General features: G+C 33.9%; 1 protein-coding gene across 1 annotated transcript in view; it reads left to right on the top strand.

Annotated features, from left to right (window-relative positions):
- LOC136041672 (nucleolar complex protein 3 homolog) overlaps window positions 1-17787 on the top strand; it is a gene marked incomplete in the record, with an annotated part of 87476 nt that overhangs the window by 50181 nt on the left and 19508 nt on the right. Inside the window, 4 exon segments of the mRNA XM_065726390.1 lie at window positions 1838-1956; window positions 5322-5522; window positions 9874-10062; window positions 13525-13706. Of these exon segments, the coding sequence (XP_065582462.1) occupies window positions 1838-1956; window positions 5322-5522; window positions 9874-10062; window positions 13525-13706 (691 nt within the window).

The following is a 17787-nucleotide window of genomic DNA, read 5'->3' as shown; positions in this document are numbered from 1 at the left end:
ATATATATATATATATATATATATATATATATATATATATATATAAACAAAGAGAGGTAAAACCCAATGAAGAGACAACAAACGAGGCTACGACCAGTAGACAGAAAAGAGGAAAGACTGAAACAACTCGGATCTTTCGTCTGTATGCAAATTAAATAAAATAACAAGTTTTTTCAACTGCAAGTAAGGAGCGACATTAAAACTTGAAACGAAGAGTAATCGGAGTGCGATCAGCCCACTCACACCCTGTTTTTCCCAAATGTATCCGATCAAATTTTAAGAGAGCATTTATGCTCAAAATATTCCGAAGGCTAAATAATTATGCAAGTCACTAATTGTTAACATAATTGTTGACATATTAACATAATTGTTAACATATAAGATTTTTATGGAGTGGGTCATCATATAAACTTTAGAGGGAGTTCCTTCAGTTGGATATCGAAAGTTCTAGTTCTAGTACATCGTAGGAGAGTGGGGCTGTTTTCGTTTGTGTCTTCTTCATTTTCACCTGGAAGTGATACTAAATTTAAAAATTCTGTTAAAATTTGCTTGCTAAGAATTAAGTCTTTGCACTCTTATGCTAAAATTAATTATTTCGTTGCTTTCCGATAGAGAAAGCAACATTGTGTTTGTCGAGCTGTTGAGTGTCTTATAATGAAGTGGGCCAATTTTTGACTTCACTTTGAAATGTTTAGACTTCTCAAAGCATAAATTCTTTTTTTCTTTTTTTTTTTTTTTTTTTTTTGCTGAAATCCTTTTTGGTTTAAACCGTATTTATACACAAAGAATTTCATTGCCCATATTTATTTCAATCTCTTGTTGTTTCACTCGGTGCTGAAAATTAGAGTGTTTTCCACTGTAATATTAATACAGGTGTTTTCATATTTTTCAGACTTATAGTTTTGGTCAGTTTCGAACTGACCACCGAGCAAGAATAGGAATAAGTAAACATTTGGATAATTTTATTTTACTCTTTTTTTAATGCCTACTTTTTTAAACCAAAACCAAATACGTGCTGAAATAGTGCTAAAAACGATTTTTCCTTTCAGGCGTTTTAAATGTAAGGGGAGGGGGAGCAAGGAAAGCGGAATTCTATTACCAATTAGCCTACCAGCTTATATTTTCATATTTTTTAGACTTATGGTTTTGGTCAAATACGTGCTGAAATAGTGGTAAAAAAAATTGTCCTTCCCGACATTTTGAATGTAGGGGAGGAAAAGGAACGTAGAATTCAATTACCAGTAGGCCTGCCAGCTTAAAGTCAACTAGCCTACTCAATCCGTCAAGATTTTTTCAAGCTAGCCTAGTCATTACTTCTGCAGACTGAGCTTTGGCTTAAAATAATTCTTAAAAATAAAAATTATCATTAGTTATCACTTACAGAGAACCTTAAGCTGTAATCCTGTAAAATTAAAAATTAATTATAGCAATTATCCATTTTCATTTTTACCTATTTTAATTAAGTCGTCATACGTTACACTCTGTGTGGCGCTTCTATTTCTTAATTCTGGCGTTACTTTTTCTTAATTCCTGTTTTCCCATGCTAAATGGTTGAAGATTATAGTCATAAGTCTCCCATTCTCTTGGGTAGATACTTTAAAAGCCAATTGCAATATTTTTTAGAGTTTCGCTTACTGTGAACCAGGGTTGCTTTTTACTTTTGATTATCGGGAACAGTAGGACGGGGTATTCATGCAATCAAATAATGAAAACAATCAAAAATTCGGAAGCTCCGTGGTAAGTTGAATTGTTATGCTTACCCCTTTGTCCTTCTTAGCAGTGCCTGGTTTATTGAGCCTCTACGAGAGGCATTTCATTTTTACTTTTTTCTTTTCAGTAAAAAAGGATACCCGTAAGCTATACACTTATGAAGACCGTCTTTTGAAGTACTACCGAAGATTTTTGAAAGCTATGGAGAAATATCTTGACAAAATGAAGAAAAAAACTTGTACAGACGTAAGGGACATTTACATCTTTTTTTTTTTTTTTTTTTTTATTATTAGCAGTAGCTTTCTTTTTTCCTTGCACTTTTTCATGACATATTTGAATCATGTTTCGGTTCGGTTCAACTCAGAAAATTCTTTTAAAATATTCATAGTTGGTTTCTTTTTTATGTAAACACAAAATCTGACACATATAGACTGAGGGGGGGGGGAGATTCTCGAATCGATTTAGTATAAAAATTTGACACAGAAAATGTCATAACTCATTTTGTTATTTTTTTGTCATTTGTCCTCCTATTACACGGATATGCAGCGGTCCAAAGCCAAAAAAAAAGTCCTCTCCTAAACATGTATGAAAGATTTTGAGTTTAAGGTTAACATAAGTTAAGGGTGTTAACTTTTCAGTTAAAATTTGGCACTTGCTTATCTGCTGCAATAGTATATAGTAGTATGGTAAAGTATATTCGACACAATAGACTACAGAGCCATCGCCAAAAAAATAGAAATAAATACAATTGACAACCCACAAATACAATCAAAGGATCCAATTTAAATTTTTGATCAAAACGATTAAAGCATAGAAAACCATTGAAAACCACTAGTACAAGCAAAAAAAGGAAGCCATCACATAACGCTCTTACGATCAGTTATACCTACACGAATAAGCCGCGCCAGATTACTAATACTATTAAAACACCCATTTCCTATCAGTTTTTCCACCCAAGGCTCATCCCCCTTATCCACTCAAAAAATGTTCTTTCTCAAGGCCCGTGACCCTTCACACTTCCCCCAAAAAGGCAATACCATCTTTTCCCACATTGGGCAACTGTAAAGGCCACTCTTACTTCTAACTCTACCAAATATATTCTTCTTCACCCAAGTGGCATAAAGTTACCTCTATAAAAAATATTACCCACTTAATATCCTCCCTAGATAGCACAGCAAAAATATACCTCTTCTCCAAATACCTCTTTTACTCTAGAATACAAACCAGGAGAATCAGACATTCTGATCACCTCTGTATCTCCTGATCGACTAATATAGAATGCATCTGTTTGGACACCTCACTCACTTGCCTAACCCTACCTTATCCTCTATTCCTTTCACCAGACATTCCACATGAATCCAAAATTGCCTTAATGTGCTCAATTTCAAAGTTGCCTTAATATTCACTTAAGTCCTTTGCCAAATCAACCCCCCTCCCAACTTGAGATTCTGTCTGTAAGCCTATTGCTTTTACTGATGTCAATACCCTTTTCATCTTGGGTTCTTCTCATTTTTGTATTCTTACTATGGTTGTATCCCAGTTTAATTACAATATGTTGTTCTAAACATTTCTCAATCCTATTTATTCTGGGACTTCATAAACCTATTCGGATATTACCAGGATTAACGCTAAGTGAATTTTCATTCACTACATGTTTTCATTCACATTTTCATTCACACACTCCAACAGAACTGGTTGTACAGAAGGGAAAATGAAGGAAGAAAAAGAAGATAGGGAAAAAAGAAAAATTGAGGTGGTTCTATCCACGAAGAAAACAGGAATTCGTTCGACTACCAACAAATGCTGAAAAGCAAAAATCGAGGTTGCAAACGATCTAAGATAAGCCACCCATCAGCCACGAAACACCCTCCATTTTGTCCCGAAGGTGGCTAACTCAAGGAAGGCTATTGATTTTTTTTTTATATATAGACGAGGGTGCTTCGAAAGTGATTGGAGGGCAACTAACCCTCCTCCCACGCCCACCATTTCCCCAAACACATCCAATAAAAATTTCGAAATAGTCATTTTGTTCAGCGTAGCTAAAAAGCCTGGAAATTATTTCTTTGAGGATGACAACATCCCTCACAGTCCTCAGGGCAAGGGTTGTAAGCTATGCCCTGGGGGCATATAATGTTTTAATAGGAAGTGTGGTCGTATAAGCTTCATAGGAGGCTAATTCGATGAGCAACCAGAAGTGCTAGTCCTTTTGAAGATTTAAAGGGGTTCTGCGGCGGATAACCCCTCCCCCCCCCACACACACACATCGTATATATGGGCAATTGTTGCCATGGAAACTTTGAAAAAGCTCTTTCGATCGGAACTTGAAAGGGCTAGTGCCCTTTTTAATATTAAAAACTGATTGCAGGGCAACAAGCCCCTTCCTCCCACGCCCGTCAATTCCTAAAACATATCTAATCAAAATTTTGAGATAGCCATTTTGTTCAGCGTAGTTGAAAGGTCTGGAAATTATATCTTTGAGGATGAAACATATTTGTACAAACATGGTTTTTCCACTCTAATGAACATAAAAATGAAGAACAAAAATCGACTAAACTCCGAAGGCCGTGTTCAAATCGTTCTTACATCAAAAAAGTCGCAGTTTTGAAACAGTTGTATCGAAAATGAAACAACATCATTCCTTCAAAACGTGAAGGAGGAATGTTTACATTTTCTTTTTTTTTTAATTCTAATTTTTGTTTGTACCACCATTATTATTATTATAATTTGTTACAGTACCCCAAAATGTCATCCCTCAATTGTACCCCAATAGGTTTCAATTTGTTATATATATATATATATATATATATATATATATATATATATATATATATATATATATATATATATATATATATATATATATATTGCTTATATCGCTATTATTACCGTTATGTATTATTAGTACTAGGTATTACATTGATAAATTGAATAAATGATGTTTCAATTAAATTTGTATTTATTATTTCTTTTCAAAATTATCATTGGGGGTTATAATATGAAAGATGTTGAAAAGAGGCGATTTCTTTTTCTTTTCTTTTTTTTTTCTCTTCGCCACGGGGTAATATCAACTTACACAAAAACATTTTGGGGTTATGATTTAAAAAGTTCCCTGGCCGCTGCATTAAATGAAACTGGCTATATAAAAGGATAGAATTGGATAGAATATAAGACAAAATATATATATATATATATATATATATATATATATATATATATATATATATATATATATATATATATATATATATATATATAAATATTAACAACAAAACTGAAGAAAAAGTCCACAACTTGGAACTATGGAAAAAATAACTAGATAATTTAAAAGTTTGTGTTGTATTTTGTTTGTTCTTTTCATTATATGACTTAAATTTAACAGCTTCCTTTAAAAATAGTTATTAAGGATTATTTTTTGTGTATATTCTTTGATATATACTATTATAATTAAAAATACTATTTTGCATATTTTGCTGGTGTATGGGTTTCACTCTTTAGATATTTAAACAGAAAATAGGTCATCCAGCTCCCAATTTTTAACATTTTCCCTTAAGCCCCTCTCCACTGCTATTTAATTACAACTACGATATGTGATAATTATTTTACATTTTTAGATGAATTTTCGACTTGGACTATTATCTTTAAAGTGTATGTGCGACCTACTGGTTAGACTGCCACATTTCAATTTCAGCAAGAATATTATACATGCGATTGTACCCTTTGCACTCTACAAGAAGCCAGAGCCACGAGTTACGGTCTGCACTGCTCTGAAACAGCTCTTTAAGGAGGACCTTAAAGGTGAAATATCCCTTGAAGTATGTTGTCTCTTGTCTTTTAAACAAAGGTTATGAAATTAGTTTAGTGTCGCTTGGGCAGACGGATTTCATATAGCCTGGTGGAAAAAATAATTGCATTGACGAATTTTCGATTCGCTTCTGTCTCGGTTACAATTTTCGAGTTTTGTTTCTCCGTACAGTAAGATAAATAAAAGCTTAAATAAAAATAAATATAAATAAAAGATAAATAAAAGTTTAACTAAAAATAAATATAAATAAAATTATAGATAAAAGCTTAAATAAAAATAATTATAAATAAAAGATAAATAAAAGCTTAACTAAAAATAAAAATTAATATAAGATAAGTAACAGCTTAAATATATATAAATAAAAGATAATTAAAAGCTTAAATAACAATAAATATAAATAAAAGGTAAATAAAAGCTTAAATAAAAATAAATATAAATAAAATATAAATAAAAGCTTAAAAAAAATACATATAAATAAAAGATAAATAAAAGCTTAAAAAAATAAAAGATAAATAAAAGCTTAAATAAAAATAAGTAGAAATAAAAGATAATTAAAAGCTTAAATAAAAATAAATATAAATAAAAGATAAATAAAAGCTGAAATAAAAATAAATATAAATAAAAGATAAATAAAAGCTTAAATATAAATAAAAGATAAATATAAGCTTAAATAAAAGATAATTAAAAGCTTACATAAAAATCATTATAGATTAAAGAAAAATAAAAGCTTAAATAAATATAAATTTAAGATAATTAAAAGCTTAAATAAACATAAATATAAATCAAAGAAAAATAAAAGCTTAAATAAACATTAATAAAAGATAAATAAAAGCTTAAATAAAGTAAATATAAACAAAAGATAAATAAAAGCTTCCTGTTTGTGCACTTTTAGGCCTGCCATTGGTGGTATTACTTATATAGAGATTCAAAGGTGTCTCTTTTCCTTTATTTTTTTTCAATTGGTTTGGAACATTAAAATAAACAATCGCTTTTAGGGCAAACTTTATTGAATGTTTTACAGAGAATGGCCAAACTAAGTAAATTAAATATACAGAAATTTTTAGGAATTGGTATCTGAACTGATTCTTGAAAGTTTTATTCACCTGACTCTCTAGAATATCACCGTAAGTTCTTTTTCTTCGAGAAAGCGATTGATTTATTATACACAAACAGTTTTACTATTTGTACTTTAAAATGAGACAGGGCCACGACCTGTTGTTTGCAATGCTCTTAACTACCTCTTTAAGGAGGACATCAAAGGGGAAACATTCCTTGAAGTATTTTAGTTTCTTGTTTCTAAGCCTAGGCTCTCAAAAAAATTTTGTGGCGGTTTTAGCTGCTTAGTTTCATGTTGCTGGAGGAAAAAATAATTTAGTGTTCAGGCATGTTTGGTTTCCCTCTGTTTCAGATCAGGGTTGAGAGTTTTATTTCTCTGACTGAACTAAACTGTTTTTTTACTCACTTAAAACTCCAAAAAACACTAACCTCAAACGGAGAGCAGAGTTGGGTATAAAGTTGGTCGTAAAGTTGGGTCAGAGTTGGGTCGTAAAGTTGGGTATTTAAGTAATAGAACATATCATAAATGAAACAATACATCTCGTCATAATCATAATAATAACGAAAATTAAGATGGCTAACTATAAATAAAACATAAAAAACAAAGAATAAAGATAGACTCTACTACTTTCTATAAAATAGCAAGGAAAGTTTTTATTTTCCGGGAAGTGATTGATGTTCTTAGACATGCAAATATCCTACTGTACTGATTTTTCCTGTATAATTAGCCAAAGTCATTAGGTACTGTTTGCATTGTTTTAAAACCGCTCTCGAAGGAGTAACTTAAAGAAGAAATACTTCTTGAAGTAAGTTAGTCTCTGTCTTTTACGCCTAAGTTGAGTCGTTCGGCAGCCGGATTTAATATCGCCTGATGGGGAAAATAATTTTACCTGGACGAATGTTTGGCTCGCCTCTGTCTCAGATGAAGGTTCCGGTTGGCAAAATAAATTAAGACTTAAGTTACTATGGGTGGTATTGTTTAGACAGCTTTTTATTATATTTTATGTTTGGTGTTATATTTTTAGACAGGTATTTTTTTATTCAAAGCCGTCTTTCTGCTTCCTTTTGTTAGAAATTGTTTGAAACGTTAGGACAAATAATTAATTTTAAAACAAGTTTTGCTTACTAGCTTAAAGAAATTAGTTGAGCTTTATAAATTAAATTTTATAAAACTTAGAGGAATGAGTATCTTAGCTGATTCCTGAAAGTTTCTGTTCACTTGGCTGTACTATTCCCTTTTTCCTAGAGGAATATATAAAAATTTGCAGGAAGTTTTTCTAGAAGCGATCGATTTTCCTACACATACAATGATACTTGGTATATCGTCTGTAATTAGCTAGGGCCCCGAGTTACGTTTTGCACTGCTCTTCTGCAGATTTTTAAGATGAACATCAAATGTGAAATATACATAAAAGTATATCCCTTTTAAATATGAGTTCTGAAGGAAGTTGAGTGTCTTTTCGGCTGCCGGATTTCATGTCGCCTGATGAGAAAATAATTTTGTTTTTATGAATATTGTTCAAAGAGCAATGTCTCTGTCCTAGATCAAAGTTGAGATTTTATATCCCGACCGGCAAGATAAATAAAACCTTCTTGCATATGAAGTAGTAAACTTGTAGACCTATCACAAATAGTATTTTTAGGTAGTTATTCACAGGAGTGTTGTTCCCTTCTTTTATTTAAGTTTTAATAGTTGTTGGAGCACAAAATTTTTTCCAGAGAAATTCCTACGGATTGTTCTGGGTACCCGGCTGACTGACCGTATTTCAAACAGTAGGTTGTACGAAAAGTGTGGTTCAATCCCGCTTTCTGGGGCTATAATGAAAGAAAGGTTGAGATGGCTAGGCCACGTTCTACGGATGAAGGATGACAGATTACCGAAGATTGTCCTTTTTGGCCAACCGTCTGGGGCTACACGGAAAGCAGGTCGTCCTTGTCTGGGTTGGGAGGATGTCATAAATAAGGATTTAAAGGAAATGGGAACTTCCTGGGAGGGTGTAAAGAGGGAGGCTTTAAATAGATTAGGTTGGAGGAGGAGCGTGCGTAGCTGTGTTGGCCTCAGGCGGCTTGGTGCTGCAGTGAGTTATTAGTAGTTAGTAGTAGGAGCACAAAATCGCGATATTGTCCAAAGATCAAAGTCTCTGTCCTAGATCAAAGTTGAGATTTTATATCCTGACCGGCAAGATAAATAAAAGCTTCTTGTATATGAAGTAGTAAACTTGTAGGCCTATCACTGGTAGTATTTTTTAGGTAATTATTCACAGGAGTCTTTTCCCCTTCTTTTATTGAAATTTACGAAAAATACGAAATTTTATTTGAAAAATACGAGTTGTTGGAGTACAAAATCGCGTTGGACCAGTTTTTTTAAATTGTAAAGAAAGTAGTTCAACTTCCTAATTTAAATTTCAAATGGTTTTCAGATTTTAATATCTTCGCTCAATGCTGAAAGTTTTATACACCTGACTGTACTACTTTCTACGAAATATTGAAGGTTTTTCCCCTGGAAAGTGGTTTCCCGAAGCGTTTTTCGATGCCAGTCCAATTGTTTTCCTGGTCCCGATTATTTGACTGGTCAAACCCTTTTGAAGCAGCAATATTTCTGGCCATTAATTATGTCAAAGCTTGGAAAGAGTTGAAACAAATTTGGCATCACATTAAAAAATCACTGCAGACGCTGTCAATTATCCAAACATAACTTTTTTTTTTAGTTTAATATTTCACTGAAGAAAAAGAAAATACTCCTCCCCTAGATTTTGAATAATTTTTTTGCATTTAAAGAAAAATATGACTTATTGTCCTCAGTTTACCAAAAATCGGTTAAAGTAAAAATAAAATCCAAAAGTTTTAAGAGACGGCAATCACATTTCATCCTTCTATACATGCATTAAAATGGCCATCTTCGTTGATCTTTTTTTTTCTTTTCTTTGTGAGATCCTTGTGTTCTCGAAAGTAAAATCGTTTTTTTTTTTTTTTTTTTTTTTTAATGCTCCTTGACCAGAGACGAATCTCCGACGTTTTTATTGGGGGGAGAGGGATTCGTATTCCCCCTTATTGGGGGAGGGGAGGCAACTGTCTAATATCTCATAAAGCATTTAATGCTGGTTATTTGTTACCTATTCTTTTCCAGGACTCTGGCCCGTCTAGCGATTCTGGTTCAATATGTTTGAGTCGGATTTCCCTTGAAGCTACTGGGAAAATTAGGTTTTCCCTGGCAAAATAGGGAAAATCAAGAATATAAATATCCATTTTCTGATCCCTATATAATTGTATTTTTTGAGTCTAATTAAAGTGGTTCTGGTTTTTAGGCTGTTAAACAAGTCAATCGGCATGTGAAGCATTGTCATCACAGATTTCCTCCCGATTGTCTTCAAGCACTGCTATCTTTGAGGATTAAAGATGTCAATCTTGACAAAGAAAAAATGAACGAGTTAAATCGCTATAGAACACTAACCCGAAAGGAAAAACTATTACAGTTGTCCAAGCGTGAGAGACGCGTAAGTACACCTTTTTTTCAGAGAGCTACGAGGTCAAGGGCAATCGTTGGGACGGAGAAGTGTTTCACAAGATGAGGGTGTTTTTAGAAGGGAAGCTTCATGGTCGATAGTAAAGCTATGAAAAATTTTATATAGGCTAAGTTTTGCTCCTCTAAAGAATAATTGCAGTTTAACACTATCTTAGATAACTTCGAAGACCACACTGCCTTTCCATGACGAAAGTATAACAGCTCAAAATAGGGATGAAACCTTTTAATCGACAGTGAACAGATATAAAATTTTTAACTGGATATTTCGAACACAGGATATTTCAGCAGTAAAACTCGATATTTCGAACACTGTATATGTGTTTGAAATATCCAGTTAAAAATTTTATATCTGTTCACTGTCGATTAAAAGGTTTCATCCCTATTTTTAACTGTTATACTTTCAACACTATCTTAATATGTGATAATAGATGAGGTGATGACATACCTTAGTCCTGGTAGCGGTGCTTAAATTTAGGCATTTTTGACTTCAGTTTTGCTTTACTAAGCAGACACTTTAAGTTTGGGTGCCGAAGGAAGTCGGCTGAGAAGGGGTATAGCTTTCTAGCCCCTATGAATTTTGAGGGTTTATACTTCTGCGCAATATGAGATTGCTAACGAAAAAAGAATTCTTATTGTCGGTTAGTTTGGCCTTTTTCCATGGAATCTTCAGCTCTCTTTTCCAAAATTTTACTCCGCTCTTGCCAATGATTATTAAAGGTAAGGTAAAGAATAAGGCATTGGATATGGCATTAGGACAGTCCTTACTGGCGTGGCTGATCTCCGTTCAGTGGCCCTTCATCCAGGAAGTGCAATGGGGGCTGGGGCCAACCATCCTGAGATTTCGCACATCCTCCCTGTTTAACTTCCCAGATTTTCCCAGGTACTCATTAAGAGGTGGGTCGACTCTAGCTGAGCTTACAGGGGCACGACACTAACCCCCGCCTCAAATCAAATAGCCAGTGATTAAATCCCTGTCCTCACGGACAAAGAATTTCAAGTCTAGCGTGCTAATCAATTGGCTTAATCATCATTATTCTAAGAATATTATCTCAAAAAATTATTATTTGATTAGCCCCCTATAAGCAAGACCTTCTCCTCCTCCTGTCCTGGAACCAGACAAGGCTTAGTAGCTTGAATATATAAGTTAGTAGGTTATATGGAATGGCATGGTGCACATTAAGGTGGGAATAATTGAAAAGGTTGGCTGAGATATTTTTAGACTTCAGCTATGGAAGTAGCACCTCAATGGAAACAAAAAATATATTTGACTTTAAACTGCCAAAAATATTCGGTATTTTGAATTTGGACAGTTGAAGCGCGGAAGAAAAGATGATGGGATGTTTTTTTTCCGCTGGGCTAATATAGTATGTAAGAAGTGCCCATTATGTTCAGACCTGAAATTTGTCCATTTTATTTATTTTCCCTATTTCTATCTTAGGGGCTTTGAACACTTTTTGGAGAACTTTTTTTTAATCTACGGTCGCATTTGCGATGGGAATATTTCTTTATTCATCCATCGTTTTAAAATAATATGATCTACTTTCTATAACGTTTTTCTCTTTATTCAGTGTGTATTATTTTCATTATTTCTAATTTTGTTTTCGGCGAAAATTCACTTTTAAAGCTAGGTTTTTGACTGGTATTAAATTCCGCTTTGTTAACATAATTCATATAAGCAAATTTTCATTTTGCTTGGATCACAGTTGAAAAATTTGCTTCTATGACCAAAAAAAAATTGTGTTTTGAAACAGTAAGGAGCGACGTGGTTCAATTGGAGTCGAAATTCTAAACAACAGGATTTCTATATCAATAGATATATTAAAAGAATCGGCTTAGTGTTATCTATCAGAAACTACAAGCCTGAAAAAAATTGTCTGGTTTCTGAGAAAGGGGAAAACATCCCCTAGAAGTCAAAGAATCTTGATGAAAAGTACATTATAAGATTCATGGTATCAGAGAACCCTACTTACTTTTGAAGTTTAAAAATTACATCTGCAAAAATGTAATTTTATTTTTTATTTTATAGAAGTGATTGCATCAAACCAATAGTCCTAGATTATACCACCCCTCTCCCCTTTTTCCACAGAGTCGTCTGATTCAGCATAATTGATAAGTCCAGTAACTATGCCTTTGGGGATAACTTGCTTTCACAGCCCCTGGGGAAAGGTCTTTAAATCATCAAATTTGCCCATTTTTTACTTATAATATTTGCAGACATTTTTCGAGGGCGGGGGTGAATTTTCTGCTGGGGGGATTTTCCACTGAGAGTATTTTCCGTGGGGAGGAAAGTTTTCGGGGGGGGGGGGGAATTTTATACTGGGGGAATTTTCCAGAATTTTTATACGGAATTCTTTTTATTTGTCTTACTTTCCGTTTGCCGACTCAATTTTACATATGGAGATGTTAAGGGGAACCGTCCCGGGGGAAATTTTTAACGGGTTGGAATTTTCTGAAGAGTATCTTTCCGTAAGGGGGTGGGATTTCCACGGGAAAAGCTCTCAATGGGGGAATTTTTCACGAGATAAATCTTCCAGAGGGATTTTTAGGCGGAAGTAACGTTCTAGTTGGGGGATGGGGAGAGGGTATTTGTGGGAAAAGTTCCGTGGAGGAGGGAATTTCCGGCATTATTTTAAAAGCAATTAGAAATTAAAATCTTTTATAAAAGAAAGTGCGCTAAGAAAAGAATGTCATGCTCTCTACGCTAAAGTTTGACTTTTTTCCCCAATTCCTTAAGAACGATTCCTGAAACACGAGGGCCATTTAATTAGAATAATAAACATTTTGAAATTTTTAAAAAATGCTTTAGTGTAAAGTGTGAGGTATTGTGGAGGGAGCTACCCCCTAATATACGTAATAATTTTGTTTTTTTTTAGCTTCGATGCTGCTCCTTACTTTCAGTTGAAATTTTTTTTTTTATTTAATCACTAAATAAAAGTGTTTTGTCTACTAACTGATTCAAATGCACTAAATTTAGTGCAATTTAAAAAAATTGTATTGAATTTAAAAAAAATTATATTATTGTAATATATTATGTAATGTATAATTACAAATATATTATTATTGTGTAATATTGATATTTTTATAATATTATGATATATTTGAATCTAAGAAATTCTTTTTTAGATGTATTTCAGATGTTCTTTTCTTCAGATTCTTTTTTAAATGTTTTTCAGTATTGAACATAGCTGTCGGTCTCAGAATTTACTAATAATTTTAAGATATGCATTAAGTTTTACGGTCACTTTGCTAGGTTCAAACTTTATTTTTTTTTTAAATAGATTTTAAGGAACTAGAAAAGGGACTTATTAATTTTGTGTTGACCTTTGCATTCCATTCAGTATTTTTTTTTCTTTTCTGTTGTTCTTTTTTATTTCTTTTTGTTTGCCTCCTTCTCTATGTCTGTCTTTTTTTTATTCATCTTTATTCTTCTCAGCGGCATAAGAAGGTAGAGCGTCTAACTAAGGAAGTCCAAGAAGCTCGAGCAGAAGACAACAAATCTACAAAGGGAAAGTTTCAAACAGAAATTGTAAAAATTGTATTCACTATGTACTTTAGAATTATCAAAGCAGCGTCCATGTCATATCTACTTGGAGTTGCTCTTGAAGGACTGGCAAAGTGAGTTTTATGCATATTCCTTTATACTCTTTTATTAGAACCCCTTCCCCCTGAGATTCCTTCTAAGAAAAAATTAAAAAAATTATGTTTTGTCTTCCGCCCCTCCTTCCTTGGAAACATGCTTTCATATGATTGTTTAAGTAACCATAACTGTTTCACCTGTTTAAAAAAAGGCCTCTCACGAATCATTGTTTTTGTTTGTTTGTGGATTTGAACCATATAAATTTAATATTTGACATTGCCATTATAGGGTTTCTACAATGATTATAGGCTTGTAAGCTTATATCACCCAAATTACATGCTTAGTCCAAGTAAATGTGTTTATTAAGAATAAGGAAGTAAAAGTAAGTCTATTTTGGCTTACTAATATCATTTTAACGATGTTAATAAGAGAAAATGTAGGACGGGGAAAAGAATGAGGACAGCTAGAGAAGATAAGGGGAAAATGCACGTATTTTGTCAAAACCAAGGACGATTTACAGCTAGGGAAGGTAGGGGAAAAATGCAGGTATTTTGTTAAGACCTCTACTCAGTCGTTTTTATTGCAAAAAGAACGATGGATTTGATGGACATGATGGATTTGACAGATAGAAGAAAAAGATAAATCTATGAAGCAAAAGTGAAGAACCACCTTCATTCATGAATAGAAAAACGATATTTGTTTGGTTTCTTTAAATTTGTTATACTTTTCAATAATATTGTAACAATCTATGTTATTTTTAGTTTTATAATATATTTCACTTAAATAAGGGCTTGAATATATATAAGCGGGCAATAATTGTATATTTATTTATTTATGTTTGTATTTTTTCTCGAAAACGGCTCCATATTTATTCGGGAAAATTGGCATCCTGAGATATTCTGGCATAAAAAAATCATCTAGATAGGTCAGAAGTTTGAGAAAATTTGTTAAGAGCCTTAATTTTAGAGAAAAGAATTGTGAGTGACGTTTTTTTTACCTACATTAGTATTGGAATGACGTTGTCACACTTATGTGGAAAAATTGAAGATTGGCATGGATGGAGAAGTTTATAACAAACTAGCTTTTGGGGCGGCGCTTCGCGCCACCCCAACACCTAGTTGGTGGGGCGCTTCGTTGTCCCAGTTTGTAATTTCTCTTTGAGTGTCCCGGTCGTCATTTATATTCCCTGTGTCCCGGTGTCTCGATCGTCATTTGTGTCCCGGTGTCCCGGTCTGTAATTTCTATTCGAACAATCCCTGTGTCCCGGTCGTCATTTATATATCCCGCCTGTGCCCCCGGCGTCCCCGTTGTAGTTGTGTCCCTGTGTCCCGGTCGTCATTTATATTCCCTGTGTCCCGGTCGTGATTTGTGTCCGGGTGTCCCAGTCTGTAATTTCTCTTTGAGGTTCCCGGTCGTCATTTATATTCCCTGTGTCCCGGTGTCCCGGTATGTAATTTCATCAGTTGACAAACATGACGTCAGTCGACAAACAACTTCATGACGCATACAGCTCAATCCTTATAATGACGTCAGTCGACAAACATGACGTCAGTCGACACACAAACATGACGTCAGTCGACACACACACACAGACAACTTATTTTTATATATATAGATAAATAGATTGCTTAAAGAGCAAAAAAATATTTGCTTATATTTTAACAAGGGACTACAACAATTCGAAAACCTTTAGAAGAAAACCAAAAGTTTGAAGCTTAGTAGAAATTGTTGTTAGAAATCAGACTTGCAGTAACAATCAAATATATTTGAATAGGACAGTATGAAAAGACATTAAATTGCATAAAGAGCAAAAAACTGGTAGTTGCACAAATATTTGTATATATTTTAGCAAGGGATTACAAAAATTCAAAAACTTAAAAAATAAAAACAAATTTTTGAAGCTTAGTAGATATCGTTGCTAGAAATCCGACTTGCTTTGATAATCAAATATCTTTGAAAAGATTCTATGAAAAGACAGCAAATTGTCTCAAATTATCTGCGGTTAGAAGACAAGTGACAATGAAAATCCATAAATGAATTCACACTCGGCACGCCGGCTGCGTGCCGAGTGCCAGGACCTGGCTTAGCCGGCTTAGACTTAGTAAGTGCCAGGAATAGCCTCAGTATAAAAAGACATTAAATTGCGTAAAGAGCAAACAACTAATAAATGCAAAAATATTTATATATATTTTAACAAAAGATTGCAACAATTCAAAAATCTTAAAAACGAAAACCGAAAGTTTGTAGCTTAGTAGGAATTGTTGTTGAAAAACATCATTACCGAATTTCTTTTCTTATAAGTATAAGCAATGCTTTTTAAGACGTGGAAAAAAGTTGAAAAACTTTTTAAGTTCTGTTCGAAATCGTTAGAGCTATTACGTAATCCGCAAAATATTTACGGTGCCTTAACAGTGTTTTTAATGTTTTAATTCAAACTAGAAAAATACCTGAAAATTTTAAATTAGTTTTTTGTTAGATAAAATAGACTCACTTTGTGATTAAGTTTACAGGTTCGAACGCGACCAGTTACAGAATGTCAGTAGGAAGGCCCAAAAAATGGAAATTTTCAATTATTATAACGGTGATTCGATATTTTGACAGGGGATTACAGCAATTCAAAAACCTTAAAAAAGAAAACCAAAATTTCCAAGCTTAAAGCTAAAACCTTTAAGCTTCCAAGCTTAAAGCGTATTTCCAAGCTAAAGTACATGTCGTTAGAAATCGAGTAAGCTTCAATAATTAAATATCTTTGAAAAGACATCAGTAAGAAAAGATATTAAATTGCGTAAATAGCAAAAAACTACTACTATTACAAACAACTTGCCACATCACCGACCCGGCTGAGGCCAACATAGCTACGCGTGCTCCTCCTCCATCCCAATCTATTCAAAACCTCCCTCCTTGCACCCTCCCCGGAAGTTCCCATTTCCTTTAAATTTTTCTTTATGACATCCTCCCACCCCAGACGAAGACGACCTGCTTTTTGTTCAGCCCTAGACGGTTGGCCTTAAAGGACAATCTGTCATTCTTCATCCACAGATCGTGCCCTAGCTATCTCAACCCGTCTTTCATTATAGCTCTAAAAGTGGGATTGAACCAGTTTTTTGTACAGCCTACTGTTTGAAATACGGTCAGTCAATCGGGTACCCCGAACAATCCTTAGGCAATTTCTCTGGAAAACATTCAGTAAATCTTCATCCGCTTTTCGGATCGCCTATGCTTTAGAGCCATATTTGACCACTGTCATCACTGTACCTTCCAATATTCTAATCTTGGTTTTCAGACTTATCTTCCTATTCTTCCAAACTTTTTAAACTGTGAAAACACACCCTGAGCCCCGGCTATTCTACTTAACATCTTCACTGCTCCCACCGTCTTTACTAATAATGCTACCAGGGTAAGTGAAGCTGTCCACCTGATCAATCTTTTCGTTACCCAACGTCACCTTTTCACCTCCACTTATTTCTAGCCTTAGTGACTTAGTCCTCTTAACATTAATTGTCATACCTATTCTAGCACCCTGAACTCGTAAAACCTCTAAAAGTTTATTCATTTTGCTCACACTTTCATCTACGATGCTTAAATCATCAGCATAATCTAAGTCAAGGAGAGTTTTCCCTCCCCATTTGATTCCATGATCCCTGTCTTTGTACTTCATCCTTCCTACCTGAGTAAACAAAATCTGTATCACCTACTTTCATGCTTCCTGCCCCTGGGATATGAGTTTCTGAAACTCCTAATAAATCCAGTTCGAATCGTCTGAATTCTTCAGTCAAAATGTCGATACGATAGTCGTTTTTTAATGTCGTAACATTCCATGTTCCAATTTCCATGTTCTTTAAACCCTAGAAACTATTTTGGACGCAGGAAAAGCAATGATCCCGGATACTAGTGCTGGACGGAGGTCAACATATCTTCATAAGTCTACACCCAAGCGCTTAAGCTGGCTTAGAACTGGACAGCAAGAAGTCCTTGGGACCTCCAGTAAGAATGGAGGTTTTGTACAATCCTAGGTCTATCTTGGTCACAATATGGTTCTCAGCACTTGGTGATGCTCTTCTATCAACAGGAGTCGAAATCGTGCACAGACACTTCCAAGTCTATTATCTCCGACTCATA

Source organism: Artemia franciscana, unplaced genomic scaffold, assembly GCF_032884065.1.
Source record: "Artemia franciscana unplaced genomic scaffold, ASM3288406v1 PGA_scaffold_32, whole genome shotgun sequence".
Classification (NCBI taxonomy): Eukaryota; Metazoa; Arthropoda; class Branchiopoda; order Anostraca; family Artemiidae; genus Artemia; species Artemia franciscana.
This window is presented reverse-complemented; position numbering and strand designations above follow the sequence as displayed.